The 17101-nt window shown below is 39.9% G+C and overlaps 1 protein-coding gene across 6 annotated transcripts in view; it reads left to right on the plus strand.

The window, feature by feature from the left end:
- The window catches only part of PRKCZ (protein kinase C zeta), a 90615-nt gene that overhangs the window by 55997 nt on the left and 17517 nt on the right, over positions 1–17101 (plus strand). For 5 of the 6 annotated variants that reach the window (XM_083752667.1, XM_083752662.1, XM_083752665.1 and 2 more), the window contains 4 exons: positions 1898–1983; positions 8360–8491; positions 13223–13304; positions 13660–13712. In XM_083752667.1, the coding sequence (XP_083608793.1) occupies positions 1898–1983; positions 8360–8491; positions 13223–13304; positions 13660–13712 (353 nt within the window). The remainder of the gene's footprint in view (positions 1–1897; positions 1984–8359; positions 8492–13222; positions 13305–13659; positions 13713–17101) is intronic. The other variant, XM_083752664.1, reaches the window with a different exon arrangement.

Raw genomic sequence — 17101 nt, forward strand, 5'->3', positions numbered from 1 at the left:
GACTCAAACTCTATTGTGAGATTACATGGTTGGAGGGGTCCTGTTCAAGGAAAAATCCAAAAATTCCATATAAAAGTAGTTCTTCAAATCTTGACACGTATTAGCACTGTAGGACAGGTTTCTAAAACAAGAAAATAGCACTATCTGTGGTACTCAGTTGCTCATTCTGTTATCTCTTTTAAATCTGGTTTTTATCTCTACTTTTTACTTTTCATTCTTCAGGGAGTGGAAATTGGTTCTGAATTAGCCATAACCTAACTAAAACTACTACACAGCCAAGTCTAAGTAAACTTGTTCAGAAAACAGCTTCTGCTTTAGGAAAGCTATAGGTCTTTCATTAGTGGTGAAAATAGCTTTCGTGCATATTTTGAAAGCAAAGTAAAGCAGAAAACACTTTTTTTTAAAGTGCTAAATTCTTCAGATTGTCTCATCATATCAGTTTGGCTAGAGTGGCTGTGATTCCGAATAAGTTCTGTCAGCACAAATCTCATCTCAGAGGTTGTGGTTTATTAAGTCAGGATATTTGAAGACCGCCCTCGTAAATAGATGAAATAATATTCAGCGTTCTCTGAGAAAGTCCAAGAACTCATATGTACTTTTTTTTTTTAAGGGAAGCATTGAGTGGACTTCTTAAAATTTGTAACCTGAAAATTATTAAATAAGATGTAATTGTGTCTGTCTTGGGGCACAATTCAGTTCCTACTGTAGCTCCCAACAACATGGCTTTTCCAGGAGCAACTTTTAAGTTTAAAAGTAAGGAGTGTGACTAATGACTTTCACTTTTGCCACATCCTGCTACCTAGCCAAGTCACTAGCAGCAGCTTTGTACACCTTCTCCTCTGCTTCCTTTTGGGAAATTGTAACTAGTTATTATATACTGCTGTTTGTGGGGTATGAGTAGAGCAGTACACCTTTCCTTTCCCCCAGTGTGGACTGCTAGCAAGTCCTACTGCTTACAGCTGCCATCGCCTCTACTCCACCTTACCTCTGGGGTGGTAATTGTGAAGCTAGACATTTATTTACTCTGTTTATATCACCCCTTAAGGAGCCACACCATGTTCCTCATGTCTGCTCATAATCCTGTGTGAAAGGCAATATATAGTCCATTGGGTAGCGTGTTCTGGACTCTGATCTCAATGGCCTTGGGCAAATCCTTACCTGTCAGACTATGTTCCCTCTCTATAAAATGCCAGTAATAGTGACTTGCATCACAATCGTTGTGAAGATGAGTTATGACTTTCAATCCAATTTCATCCTGGAAAGCGAAGGTGATGCAAAAATCTAACTTGCCACGGTATCTCTCTGAGTGGTCCTCATGTCCCTAAGGTTCCTTTGTCCTGGTTCTATATTTTTAAAATTACTGTACAACTGAGAAAACACTTGAATTATTTCCTCTTTATTTATTTTTAAAAAGGAAGATCAAATAGTGACATCATCTTCTAGCACAGGGAAAATGGGAATCATAACTGTGCAAAGATTTGTATGGTTTGGTGTACTTCTTGCACTATCCTTTTAAGCTAACTTGTATCCTTGATGTTTTCGTGAAAAGCTGGTACAGCAAGACTGCCATGATGAGGGTTAGCAAGGAATGCTGTTTCTTTAACCCAGTTATCTCTCTCCATCTCACCTGAGCTTGAAGCAGCAAGCAGTCACAGAACTGTAACAAGATTATAATCATGTGAGGGGAAACAGAAAGAGGAGGGGATGGAGGAATGGGAGAGGCTGGGTGGGGGGAAGCATCTCCTCCAGATGCTTTTTGACAGCAGATTGTGTTACCAGCAATATTTAGCTGTGCGTGAATGTTCAGGAAAGCAAGATTAAGGCACAACTTGCTCAATGTAGAGTGCGTGTGGTATTACTATGCTCCTGCTTTACACCTTTTTAATTTCCTTCTTAGAATCAATCTACCGACGTGGAGCCAGAAGATGGAGGAAGCTGTACAGAGTGAATGGGCATCTGTTCCAAGCCAAACGCTTTAACAGAGTGAGTACTGTTGCTTAAAAAAAAAAGCCAGAAAGCCTCGGGAGTGGTGTGTGTATTGTATATCTGTGTGAGGTGCTGTAAATTATTATCCTTTCCTACTGGAAGCTTCCGATACTGGGGAAGAATAGGCAGAGATTTGGTTCATCTCAATTCAGTTTATTCAATATTACTGAATAAAAGGTCTTTGAATTCATTGTGGGGACAGTAATGTAGGATTAATTTCTCCTCTATGCGTTTGAAAACTTGCCTTTTGTGTGTGTCTGTGTCCAAATAAATATTTTTCATGCTGCCTTTCCAGACAGTCTGCATCGTGAATACTCCCCCTAAGCCTATTTATTGTCTTTCACCGCTTCCTTTTTCCTATTGTGTGTAGATTAGCGTTAAGATACTTAGAATTCTCTTAAAATGCAGAGGAGCTAAATGGATATGACCTAATTAACGAAACCACAAATATTTTTATCTACTGAGCTGCAAACTCTACTGCATGTACTAAAGACACAGCAGTGTTAAGGGTCTGACTTCATCTATAAAAGCAAAGGAATCCAGAGACCCCTCCTTCCTTAACCCAGCCCATTATGCTGCAGCATGTATTCTCTACATAATACAGTCTTCTGAAGTTTTGTGAAAAATGTATGAGCAGGGGAGTGTTGGATTTTAGGTTAATTATAAGGATTGTCTGACTATTGCTGCCTTGTGGGAAAGGCGGAGAGTTCTTTAATGGCTACACACACACACACACACACACACACACACACTCACTCTTCTCTACATATGTATGTATACATGAACCCCTAATAAGCGGTGAGCAAAATCTTTCCTGATTATGGTCTTAATATCTAAGTGATATGATTCACAGATTAATGTGGGGCTGTCATATGCCAATGCACTCTAATTTGAATATTAAGAGGTTTTAGGGGGCAATTAAACCAGAATTTTGGGATCAACAGTTTTTTATGAAGCACATAAAGCACAAAGCTCAACCTGAATGGTATGCAAAGTTTTAAAAGCTTGTGAATAGTACCAGTGTTCTCTGATGCTAAATGGAGGCCTAGTTAAAAATAGTCATGTAAAGGCTAATGCCCCTGACTCTACTACTGTATTATGAATTTTCAGACACACACACACACACACACACACACACGCATATAAACATAAACTTCTGCTTTGTGAGTACCTTCTATACATCCATTTCACTTCTGCCTTACCTTAGAATAAGTTTCTTTTCTAGTAGAAAGATGTTTTAAAACATTTATTACTTTTTATGATATGGGGGGGGGGAGTATTATGAAAAAGGGGGGAGGAACATACAGTATACAAGGGCTTGGGCTTCTTTGAAAGCAAAGGAGCTTTCAAAAGCAGATTGTGATATGATAGGGATAGAGTCCACTGTTTAAAAAAAGCAAAGTCAAGAAGCCCACCATATGCATGCCAAATATTGGTAACCATTTGGATCCCAGACCTATGAGTATGAGTACCCATATCCCAGATAAGAGTATTTTTAATTGAAAGTTTGCTTAGAAATAAAATGGTATAGGGTTGTATCCAAATATGGCATACTCAGAGTAGACTCGCTGAAATTAATGGACCTGTTAGCCATGATCATTAATTTCAGTGGCTCTTTTCTGAGTAGTACTAACATTGGACACTACCCTGATTTTATTCTAACCAATACATTTTCTCATACTACTACTTTCATGTGGGAATTCTGCCTCTTCTGCACACACAAAATAAAGCTTGAGGTATATTAAAGAGTCTGCTTCAAGTAAAAGTGTGCATTTCATGCTGAAAGCCAAAACTTCTGCGTTACACTCTGTGTGCCATATATTGTGCAATATAAAACAAATAGCAGGTCTCACTCATTTAGGTAATGTACAGACTTGGGCCTTGCTCAGAATTGACCAAATGTACCGCAAGAATGTAAAAGAAAGATGCTTTTATCCCAAGCAGATGTATAGCTTTTTATGTTCTTTGTTCCTTACAGTAAATATACCAAAACAGGTGCAGTTAATGGTTAAATTACACAATTTGCTATGCTATCAGATCATTGTTAAACTAAAGCAGCACCACAAAACATGGTATTACAGCTACATTGCAAAAAGATTTAGCCTGTACACATGTTTAAGATACAGGATAAAGATGAAGAACCTGCGACCCTCAAGGTTCCAACCCACATCAGTGCTTATCAGTTTTGCCAGTAGTCATACTGTATGGGGGGAGAGGTTAGGAAGCCTGCATCTGTGATTGCAATCCTCTTCTAGTCATTTTGTATTCCACAAAATTTTGTTAGGTCTAGAATTTCCTCAGGGTGACTTATTGTGTGAACACTTTAAGCAGGAGTCCAGCAAGTGGAAAAAGCAAGCGTCTCTTCTCCAGCATAGATGCAGTTAATTCTACTGTGTAGACTGTAGGCCCTTCTCTTGTCACAGTACCATTTAATAAGAAATGGGCAGGCAAGAAACTTTAATAAACTGAATATATAGTGTGTGTGTTTACGCTGCTTGAAATAGAACCATGTGGATGCATCTCCTTGTGGCAAGCTATTTGTGTGAAACGTCTTCCCATAAAGCGTGGGCAATTTGAGTTTGCAGTGGTGTGGATGAAATCACCCGAACTGCATGGGGAGCTGCTTTCACACACATGGCTTGCTACAGAGTTGCTCCCACACAGCTCCATTTCAAGCGGCCGCCCACATGGTAAGTTGAATGTGTGAATTGGGCCATAGTAACGTCTAACAAGGCACAGAACTGCTTTCAGGGCTACTCAGTCAGGGGCTTCTGTTCCCATGATTGTCACTGTGGCCTGAAAATTAGGGTTTATTCTTCAGTGCAAAGCGACAAATAGTAATACGCTTTTGATATTAGGTAGCTTAGTTACGTTTTTTAAATGCCCCCTATTATATATAATTTTCCTTTCTGCTATAAGTGTCAGCTGGTCTTTATTCTCATCCCAGGAAGTTGTAAAATAATGAAATTTAGTTTATTGTGAACCTTTCTACCCACACAGAGTGACGCCCCCCCCCTTTCAAAGCTGAAATTCTTGACAATCCACTGTTCCATTTTAGAAAACATTTTGCTGGAGCAAGTCTCATTTCTCAGTTGTTGTAGCACACTCTTGGCCATTTCCAGTCAGGAGTGCTGTTACTGGGTCATCCTATGTACTCTCTTTTTATAAGCCAATCACATTGTGAAGGGGAGTGATGGGTGAGTGTTTTAATTACAGAAGAGCTAGAGGGGTCCTTGCTCCTTTTATTTTTTAAGCTACTGTTCAAGAACAGCAGGAAATATATTTTGGCTAAAATTAGGAGGAGTCAGGATGGTGGTTATAGATTTTGCTAAATGCCCACATATCCTCCCCTGTAATTTGAGAACCAGATATAGGTGGGCTTACAAATCCAAATTCTTAATGCTAAGCCACTTCAAGGTGTACACAGCCAACGGGTCTGATGTACAGTTTTTTAAAGCTGAAAATGGAGTTAGATTTATAAGTGTGACTTTGCAAGCAAAGTCAGGTTGGGTTCAGTGGCTACTGTGTTGAGTTATGGTGCAAGATTAAATATTGACTTTCAGTTTGAATTAATTCCCTTCTAGGGAGAGCAATGTCAGATCTAATAATGAGGGTTTTGTTTTGTTTTTTAAGAGCATTTTAGATTTTGTAGAAACAAGTTTTGTAGTTGGGAATATTTGGAGGATTTTTAACAAGGTTGGGCCCCTGTGTATTTTTTAAGAAGTAGGACTAGTTCACACTTTCTAATTTTTTTGGATGGAGCAACTGGGGCTTACTGGAAATTGAAGGTTACAAATGCAGCCATATTGAAGCAGGCTTATGACAGCTGTTCTGTGGTTATATTTCTTTCTGCATGCTTAGATTATCTTGTTTCCAGAATATGATTGGAAGAAAATGGAAGTTGATAAGCTTTCCCCACCTTGTTTAAATACCTTTTGCAGGTGAATTATAACATTGGTTCATATTGACTGAAATATTGATTTGCCTGCCAGTAAAATGTTTATTGGAAATCCTGTTTTATTTTTTGCAAAGAACAAAAAAAATTAGACTCCTTGGCTTGATTCTCCCCCCCCCCCCAAAAAAAAAAATTAGGCTCCAAGTAAAACACTTAGAGTAGGAGTTATTGGAACACTTTCGATAGAAAATCCTACTACTGCTCTTTTTAAAGGAAGGATAACCCTATCATTATTGCTAAGAAACATTTAGAAATAAAACCTCTCCCCAAGTTCCTTTTAGGAATGCTTATTGTTTAGATATGGCCTGCACAAGATGGCTTTTCTTTGGCAACTGTCCTTCCACTTCTGGGGCAGAGGCAGCAAAGTAAACTGGATTATTCTCACTCCCAGGTCTTCTAACAAATTTGGAAGATTCTTTAGAGGTGCTCTCTAATTTCACAAGTCAAATACTTCCCCTTTTGATATATCTTGCCTTAATAAGATGCCCCTCTTAATTTGAGGAACTCGGCACAGATCATATTTCTTTGATTCCTGAAGTACTATTGGGAATTGGATAGCATTTGATGTGCAGGAAGATAACACTTTTTTGAGCCTCAGCTGTGGCTGATAACCTTCCACTTCAGCTTTCTGTTAGGGTTTTCTTTGTTTTCTCACAGTGCTGCTCAAGTGTATGTAACATCTATGTGTGATTTGTTTATGAAGTATTAGTTCTTCTTTATCAGCTTTTAATCAGATAAATTAAACCAAGATGATACAGCTAAAAAATATTGAGGGGCGGAGAATCAAGCCTATGCCAGGGGGAGATCTTTGGCCACCTTAAAAAGCCAATACACACATTCTTAAGTTTATCAATATAGTTCTGCTGAGGCATAAATTTTCATTGAGCATCTTGCAAACCCAAGAATGGGGTGCTATTCATTTGTTCCACTGACCTGAAAAAAAATATTCAAGCAAATAGGCTCTTGAATGCTACAGCTTCATCTAATGCATTTCTCAATGCTTAGAATGAACTACTCATCCCTTCATGATAGCAGGTTGTGCTCCTCGTCTTTTAAAATCACTGCACAGTCATTGTTATCTTATTGTCCTTTTGCTAATGGAATACCCATTCTGATCTTTTGCCTTTGTGTCATGAAAGGAAAAGGAAGTGTTTGTATGAAGGCATAACAGCAGAATGCCTCTTGCTGTAATGGTGGTAGATTTGTGAATGGTTTTGCATGTACACTATGAAATAGGGCACTGAAGGATGTACATTTGGTGGGGACTGGTTTGAGTCTTCCATGTGTATTAAGTGTGGGTCACTGAAATCAGGCCAGTAGCTTGGATGTTCTGAGCTCCATAGTTGTACCTGAGAGCTTTGCACAAGCCAGATGTTTGTTTTTACTTTGACAAAAGTAATATTAACCCCAGAAGAGAAGCATTTTCAGTGATGTGTTCAGTGTATCTGTTTTGTCCCATAGAAAGTACCTGACAGCACAAGCTTCTGTTTGCTATCATGCAAGGAACAGCCATAGCTCAGTGGTAGAGTTTCTGCTTTTTGCATGTAGAAGGTCCCAGGTTCAATCCCTGTTAAAATGTAGAATGCAAGAAAGATGGAGCTCTGCCTGTGACCCTGGAGAGCTGCTGCCAGTCACAATAGAGAGTATTGAGCTAGATTTATTTGTTTGTTTTCAGTATGCTTATTCTGCTCTTCAGCCAAAAAGGCTCCTAGAGGAACTCACAGCTCAAGAAAAAATAAGACCATCTCTGCCCTCAGGGCTAAAGTCTAGAAAACATGTGACAAAAGGGATGGATTAATTGGGAGAGTAGCAGAAAAGCAGGCTCGAGGATCATTTCTTAAAGTTACAAGGTTCTTAAAGAGGACCATCTGGGACGGAAACAATTCAGCGAGAAAAGACGCCAAAGGGTGTCTCAGGAGAGCCAGTGGAGTGGCCTGGCTTCCCATCTCTCCCTCTGCTGCTCCTGCTGAACAAATAATCTGCTCCCTAACTTTCCGGCCAGTGAAAGTTACGTATGAACCTATTACAGTGGTACCTCGGGATACAGATGCTTCAGGTTACATACGCTTCAGGTTACAGACTCCGCTAACCCAGAAATAGTACCTCAGGTTAAGAACTTTGCTTCAGGATGGGAACAGAAATTGTGCTCCCATGGCGTGGCAGCAGCAGGAGGCCCCATTAGCTAAAGTGGTGCTTCAGGTTAAGAACAGTTTCAGGTTAAGAACGGACCTCCAGAACGAATTAAGTACTTAACCCGAGGTACCACTGTATTAGTCCTATATAAAGTTGTCAAATTGCACTTGTGAGCAATTTTTCAGTGTGCAAAATGCTTTTACCCCCCCCCCCCCCTTTATGTGGAAGATGTCTCTAAGTGGGTGTATCTGAAAGATGATTCATACTTTTTTTTCCCCCTCCTAGAGAGCATACTGTGGCCAGTGCAGTGAAAGGATATGGGGTCTCGGAAGGCAAGGCTACAAGTGTATCAACTGCAAGTTGTTGGTCCATAAACGCTGTCACATTCTTGTCCCACTGACCTGCAAAAGGCATATGGTAAGTTTGGCTCCAGCACAAAGCTTCAGTGGGGCTGTGTACTTTTTTCATGTATGAAGGCTATACAGATGTGCAGTTCATTAGTTTTAAAAGATCTGGTGTTTGTAGCCTCCTTCTACCTCAGCCTGCTTGTGAGGTGCATGAGATGGATGGCAGTGACGAACTGGATAAGAACTCAATGAGTGCAGTTGTATTGAACCTAATTTGGACACCATCTGCCCTGTGAGAAGGAAGTCTTGGAGGGTTGGGGTGTTGGTGTTTTATTTTTATCTGCTGCTGAGTGGGTGGGAGAATTGTAAAATCCCTTGGGTGCCTTGGCAAAAAGGTGGTATATAAATTCAAACAAATAGTATTTTAGTTTTGGAATAAGCACAAAAATGTTGTGGTGTTGAGTTGAAACTGCTCCTTTTTGCCCAAACCTTTCAGAATTACTATTCTCTTCACCTCACTTATCCAAAAAGCTAAAGCTAACTTACATTTACACTTTTTGTTTTGAACCTCTTGTTTTCAATTTTATCTTACACTCTACATTAATATTTTCCAATATTATGTAAACCAGCTATCCCCAGCTTGGTGTGTGCCAGATGTTTTGGAGTATAACCCTCATCAGCCCCACCTAGCATAGCTATGGCTGTGTGAAGGCTGGCAAAGACTGGTGTAGATCCTAATAATAATAATAATAATAATAATAATAATAATAATAATAATAGTATTTTATTGTTTATACCTCGCCCATCTGACTGGGTTTTGTGATGCTATTACCAAGAGCAATTATCTAAAAATCTTAATGCAGGCCATCTTCACAATCAGAATTTGGTGGATGCCTTGTTTAACAGATCACTGTTGTTTGAAGAAAAGGTTCTCTAGTAAAGATGACACAGAGAGGACGAACCTTCATTCAGCATTAGGCCAATTTGTAGCCAAACCCATAGCTTTCGACTTACGGCATTGCAGCTGTGCCTTAAATATCTTGGGCCTATGTTTTTACTTTATTCAGGTGCTTTGAGCTATTCTGAGTCCCTCATAATATAAAAGGCCTTTCACTTATATCATAAACATATATTCTCTTAAACTTATGGGAATAAACTCCACTCCCATATCCTTTGCCATATTATGTAACCCTTACTAAATTATTTTAATTGGTAATCTCCCAATCCTTTCCATTGAGGTTGACTTGTAGTCCTGCTTTGATATGAGATGTTAAGCTCTTTAGAAAAGGATCTTGCCTTACCCTTACTTGAATCTATGCTCTTCTGCAAGCCATGCTCACTTCAAGGGAGTTTCTCCAAGATTAATAATACAGTATCTAATTCATTCATTCATGTAAAATAGATATGTATGTATTTGCTTCCTGTATAGTCGGTTATTTCTGACAGGATCTTATTAGTGTCCTTGCTAACCCACATAAGAAACTACCCAGTCATAGCTTTCACTCTGCTTAGGGTTTGTAAGCTTAAAATCAAAACCCATTGGGAATTCATTCTTTCTAGATTAAAGATCCTTTGAATGCTTTTGGAGTTCGTTTCTTGCTTGTGCTTTCAGGACTTTCCTGCTACTTTAAATTGGTTCCAGGTTTTTGCAATATAGATTTTATAGGCTCTGTGCATTATATATTTGTCCCTGGAATAAAAGGAACAATTAGAATAAGAAAATGCAAAAACTAAATGACATCTTTGTACATAAATGCAAAGCTTTATAAAGCATATGAAGTCAAGTTGGGTATAGAATGTCCCACTTAACAGCTCAAAAGCTGCCAGCAGTTACATGTAGTTGTAACAAAAGTCAAAGTTGAAGGTATTTGTTAACATGTGCTGAGGCAAGATCCTCTCTCTACATTGTAAACAAAAGTGGCTTTTGAAGCAGAGAATCCATCCTGTGGTAATTTATATGCCACTTTTCCAGATGTTTGTCTCGGGAAATCCCAGGGAAAACGACATAATGCTGACATGGAAATTTATAGAACTTAATTTTGCACAATGCCTATGTGTCTAAAACTATTAAGTTCTTAAAATGTTATCTAAAAAAGGATGCTTTGGAATGACACTTGAAAAATCTTCAGGTATGAGGATGGATTAGCCTCCATAGATAGGGCACATCTTTAATTTTGGCTTTGCACCTGCAGAGGTTCTGTTACGTCCCTGAATGTGCATGTTCTAGAATTCAGCAAGCAGAGGGCCAAAGAGATGCAGGTTCGCTTGTAGGAGGAGGAATATTTTCAGCCGAAAATGTTTTTTTAATATAATTCAAAAGCATTTGGAAAAGGAAATAAGTCAGCTTGTTGGCTTCTGTGACTCCTTGAGCAGAAAGAAAAAATAAATCCCCATTAGTAAGCCAGATGTCTTGTCAGTGCAGAGAGGTATTTTTTTTTTTTCATAAAAGTATCAGGTTATGAATCTGGACTTTAAAAAGTTTTCAGAATTTTGAGACCATTGATTGAACCAGAATTTTCCTTGGGGGACAGAGGGATCCTAAATGTTCCTGTTCACACATTAGAAGTGATGGGGGTGGGGGATTAAAAAAGTGAAAGAAATTATCAAATCAACTTAAACAGGAAAGAATCCCTGGAGTCATATTCTCCATTGTTGGAATATTGAAAGAAAATACAAGGGAAATTTAGGGACCTCTTTAAATTAAAGTATATATTGGAGGTTTGGTAATATACCCTTGGAAAGATGCGTTTAACAAGTTTTCTTGCACTTTTGAATCAAGGGTTTTAAAATGTTGTCTGCCATTTTGGCAAACAGGCTGAAAAGGGGGATACTTGCTTGTGTGAATACGGATAAAATGAATTTATACCAGAGTAAAATATTTTATTCATCATAGAGAGACTCATATAATGGATTATGTTAATGACAAGAACAGGCCTGCATTATCCAGCTTTCCCATCCCATGTTTTGAAATATCCATGGAAACTCCTCAGTGTTTCGTATATTTTTGCTCTGAGGATCTGTAGGTGTGAATTGGATGCATGTTAAAATGTGTGTTCGGATGTGGATATGCTCCTTTGCACCATTATTTATTTATTTATTTAATGCATCTTTGTCTTGCATTTCAGCTGTAAAAGGCTCCCACAATGTCTTACATCAATCTGCTAATAAGATTGTCTTTGCCCTCAGGTTTACATACTAAAAGGCATGACACAAAAAGAGAAAAGACAGGGAGAGAGTAGGAAAGAAGCAAACTCGGGTGCTAGTTCTTAGATACAGTGTTCTCTTTAGCAGAGAGAGGAGAATGTAAGCTTGCTGCTGCAGCTGTTCCTCTGGCATATGAATGTGACCAGGTAGGTCTCCATCTTGCCACGATAGGAGGCAAAGGGACCCAACTTTCCAGTACTCCTTGAGGCTAATAGCCCTACTGGCTAATGAATGGGGCCAGAGCAAGCTGCCCTTTTATCTGTGCAATCCCAGGGCAGCTGTCTGCTAGAACACTCAGTAGGGTGCACATTCAGATGTGTGTCTCAGCTCTTCAACATTTGGCTACCTTGCACAAGTCTTTGTACGTTCAGTTGCCAGTAACGTTTTCCACAACAGAAAGTAAATTGGAACCAGAGCGGAGTTGGGCTCAGAATAAATGTCCCCATCACCAGAACTACAGTATTCGCCTTTAGAAACCAAACCTGTTAGATTATGACATAATGCTTAATTGAAGTCTACAAAACCCATGGCAAAAACTCATAGCAGATCTTGATAGGAGGCAAGATAATACCTATTTAAAGCACCATACAACTTGTATTATCTACCTAATTTTCCTCCATGTAGGAAACTACTTATGTTCTGCAACATGTACACAGAGTTACACATGTTTGTCTCACATTAAACTACTGCTGTCTTTCCTCCATGAAGTGATACCATTTAGTGAAGGTGGATCCTTAGAAATCCTGAGATTTCAGCACCATTTTTCTGGTTTCCAAACCTACTTTTTGCAGTCGTGACTTAAATTTCTTCGTATTTTTCATATTCTTCGTATTTTTTTCAGCATATACAAGAACCTCCAAATGATACCTGTAATGGTTGTTAGGGGTTACTTGTGCGTAACCTTACTTCAGTTCAGTTAGCTTGCTTGCCCCAACCATGCCCAGGGTCGGAGCTCGCCCTCCGTCACCTGTTAGTCACTTGCAGAATCCGAGAGTGGGCGTCTCTTGAACCTCTTCCAGCATAAAAGCTGTTTGACCCCGAGTCTCCTCCTATGTTCTCTGCGCGGAACGCGTCTGCGCAAGTAAGGGGAAGGCAGGGGCGTCCCAGCGCTCTCTCCACTATCGTCGGGGGAAGGGTCTTGGAGCCCTGTCACCAATTCCTCCATCTCCCTCTCTTCTCTATGGGTGTTACGTTGAAATCCTTCCCCCCTGCTCGTCCCCTCTCCGGCATCGCTGGGTGGCCCTGCCTCCGTCTCTCGTTCTGATGGCAGTTCCCTGACAATACCCAAACATCTTGGGGTACACTAATATATTTTGAGAGTGCAGTCATGTCTCTTGGGCTTTTTTAACCACCTCCCCCAAAATCTACACTCTTTCTTGCTGTATGCTGTTGCTATAATCTCATATGAGACAAGTTGGGAAATCTTTAATTATGTGGTTTTATTTTAAAAAGAATAAATGTAAGGCCTGTTTCCGTGCCTAGCTATATGCTAGTTAATTGGAGAAGCATACTGCAAGGGGCGGGAGTCTTCAGAGAGCATGCTAGAGTTGCATGAAAGTCAACATTAGTGAGTTTTCAGTAATATATATTCTTACAGGATTCTGTGATGCCTTCCCAGGAACCTCAGTTAGATGATAAGAATGATGAAGTTGACATTCCCACAGAAGAGAGTGATGGAAGTAAGTAATGTTTCTTTTCTCAATGTACATGTTTGGGAGTGGGGAATCAGCTAGTCTAGCCCTTATATGGTGCCATTAAATGTAAAAATCACTACAAATTTAATTGGTAGTTTGGATCTCCCAGTTGCAGCCTGCTGCAAAGTGAGAACAGCTATGTTTGGTCCAAGACTATGGAATGGCTTTACCATGAGAAGCCCATAATTTAATAGTAGAGCACACACAGTAATAGAACACACATAAGTTCCTGTGTTCAGTCCCCAGCAACTGCAAGTCCTCTGCTTGAACTGGAGATCGGCAGCCAGTCTGTGTAGTAGTATTGATTGCTTTTATTCTGCTTTGTCATTTTCTCTTGCAGTACCTTATATTCCTTCAGCCCGAAAGCATGACAATATTAAGGATGATTCTGAGGTAGGTTTTATTAAAAGGTTTAACTGTTGGGTTTTTCTTCAGTCTATTAAGCATGCACATTTCCCTATTTCTGTCATACTTTTTCAACAATTAAATAACCTTTAATTTTGGTCCTAGCAGGTTCATTAGGTAGACCTGTTGCATCTCCTGTATTAGCACCATCTCTAGCAGTCTTCCTTTCTAGGGTTACAATCTCCCATTCACCTCCAGATGACACCTAACTGCAACCCCCTCCCCTGCAGTGGTGAAATCAATACAATCTGCCTGGTCCCATTTACCTCCTGTAACTTATGGTTCCTGTTTTCTAATAGCTATCCATGGGAAAGAACTGTTCCTGGAAAAACGTTGGGTCTTCAGGTGTTAAAATACTGAGTGGGATGCAAATTGAGCGCCCTTGTATGGACTTGAATGCCCGTGCATGGTTCTCCTTTCATCCCTCCCAAGAATCACTATACAGATAGTTAATGTTCATGGAATCATAGGACTTCCCCTGCAAAGACAGGCTCTGGTGGATTGAACAGACGAGACCAATAATAGGTCCAATAGTCAAGAAGGTGATTTCTGCCTGTCCTGTAGAGGGAAGTGAGGAGCAGGTGGAGCTCATCAACCTGGGAAGGTAGCCCATTTAGGAGAAGCAAGACCCTGATTCTAAACCTCCACTGCCTTTGGAATATCTTTTTCTTTGGGAGAAAAAAGGGCTAAGGAGTAAACCCTACACAAATCCAGAGTAGAGTCCCTAAGACGGTCAGATGGCACCTTGCGCGCTTCCTTCCGGCAACTCCAGCAGCCAAGCAGATGCCAAATACATTTCTCTGCTTTCCTTTGGACCGCATAAGCAAGACCGAGAGTGGGGGTCTTTTTGTCTGGGCAGCTCTGGACTTCCAACACACTGCCCAGGCTTGCGCCCCAGTAGGGTCACTTCTGTTTGACTTCACCCCTGGAGGCACGCTCCGTTGTCTCTTGAGACAGACAGATGCCAACAAAAATAGAATCATAGGACTGTAGAGTAGGAAGGGGATGCAAGGGTCATCTAGTCCAACCCCTTGCAATGCAGGAATCACACCTAAGGAGTCCCTGACAGATGGCCATTTAACCTCTGTTTAAAAACCTCTGGCAAAGGATAGTCCACCACCTGAAGTAGTCCGTTCTACTGTCAAACAGCTCTTAACATCAGAAAGTTCTTCCTAATGTTTAGTTGGAATCTTATTTCTTCTAATTTGAATCTTGGTTCTGGAGCAGCAGAAAACAAGCTTGCTCCATTTCCATGTGACAACCCTTCAGATGTTTTGCAGTTACAGAAATTCTATAACTTGATGTGTTATGAGATGAGAATTGTCAAAAAATAAATGCTTAAACATCTAAAAAACTTACCCTCCCCTTTTTATAGAGGTTATCTCAACAGTCTAGGACCATTCTCCCCCAACCTCCAACTAGCTGCTTGATAAATCCAGAAACACTTTAAATAATCTTAAAGTGCTTTCAGAACAATCACTTTTAAAGAACAAAGATGCCAGGCAATTCTTTAATAAACAGAACATCATTTGAAATGCTTCATCTTCTTTCTTCACTAGATTGGCTGCCAGTGCTAGTAATGTACACATGAATGGCTTCTGCAGTTGACTAGACTGTCCTACTTTCTGCCCATATATTCTCTGCCTAAAGCAATCGTTTCTAAAACCCCAAGCTGAAATACAAGTTAAACAGAATAATTGATTGATTTTCTTAACAATTGTCTAAGAAAAATGAGTAATTGTTGTGTTAGATATACACATAACTGGATATGCGGTTCCCCTACCTTAATATTCTTACATTTTGATCATCCCCACTGCCCTAACAAGTCATTCTAAAAAGCACATCCTGGAGATGTGTTGTGTCGCTAGTCTTATTCAGAGGAATCGTTAAGCTCTGTTCAATCTCCTGTTAATAGCAGTCAATCCTAGATCAAGACTCCTTATATAAATGCTTTCCCTAGTTCAGATCCTTGATCTGGCTAAAAGCAGAGTACCAAAAGGTCAAACCAAAATAGACTATTTTAAAGATCTGCATTGCATTTGGTTTGGGAAATAACCCCACATTGCTTCCAATAATAATTACTCTAAAATAATCGGAAGAGGCACCTTTCATAAGTCTTTTGCTAGGGAGGGAAAATCTTTTTTTGAGGACAAATGTTTTCTTTCGGACTGAGGTCAGATTAGGGCATATTCTCAGTTGTTTATTTGATCTGGTCAGTTTCAGAGCAGTTGTATTATTATTATTGTATTATTATGCACAAAGCAATGAACAAAGCTAAGAATGACATCAAAAGCACCATAAAAATCTCATTAAGACTATAAAGTCTTTCTCCATCTTATTGAATTTTTAGGTTCAGCATGAAGATGCGTCTTTTTAATCAGGCCTTTGGGAAAGTATAATGTTGTATTTGTGATTAGAATTTTTGCTGCGGTTTTGTGCTTAAATTGTTAGACTAATTATTTTAGTATCTTAATGGTTCCTTAGGTTTTTATGGGATGTGGGTGGTGCTGTGGTCTAAACCACCAAGCCTCTTGGGCTTGCCGATTGGAAGGTTGGTGGTTCAAATCTGCGTGACGGGGTGAGCTCCCGTTGCTCTGTCCCAGCTTCTGCCAACCTAAAAGTTCGAAAGCATACCAGTGCAAGTAGATAAATAGGTACCGCTGTGATGGAAAGGTAAATGGTGTTTCTGTATGCTCTGACTTCTGTCACAATGTTCAGTTGCGGCAGAAGCGGTTTAGTAATGCTGGCCACATGACCCAGAAAGCTGTCTGTGGACAAACGCTGGCTCCCTCAGCCTGAAGTGAGATGAGCGCCATACCCCATTTGACTGGGGTCAAAGGTCCAGTCACCTGTGCACTGGACTTAACCATCCAGGGGTCTTTTACCTTTAGCCTTTTACCTAGGTTTTTATATTTTCTTAGTTTTATTTATTTAATTGCACATATTTTAAACCACTTTGGTGAAGGGCAGTTTGAAATCAAATCAAATTAACAGCAACATTTATGCCAAAACAGAGCACTAAACAGCTTGTTTTAAACAGGAGTTTTTCAAAAAGCCTTAAAAGCTAAAACAGGCATAGGCAAACTCGGCCCTCCAGATGTTTTGGGACTACAACTCCCATCATCCCTAGCTAACAGGACGAGTGGTCAGGAATGGTGGGAATTGTAGACTCAAAACATCTGGAGGGCAGAGTTTGAATATGCCTGAGCTAGAAGGAAGTCTGATAGATCTTCTCAGGGAGGGCATTCCAGAGTTTGGGCACCACCGCTGAAAAGGCACCATCCCTTCTAAGAATGAGTCCTTTGGTGATGGATCTTTGAGGGTTATGTTTAGAGTTTGGGAATGTTCATATCAGAGAAGTGGTCTTAGAAGTAAAC

The sequence above is a fragment of the Podarcis gaigeae genome (genome assembly GCF_964106915.1).
Source record: "Podarcis gaigeae genome assembly, chromosome: 8".
Lineage (NCBI taxonomy): Eukaryota > Metazoa > Chordata > Lepidosauria > Squamata > Lacertidae > Podarcis > Podarcis gaigeae.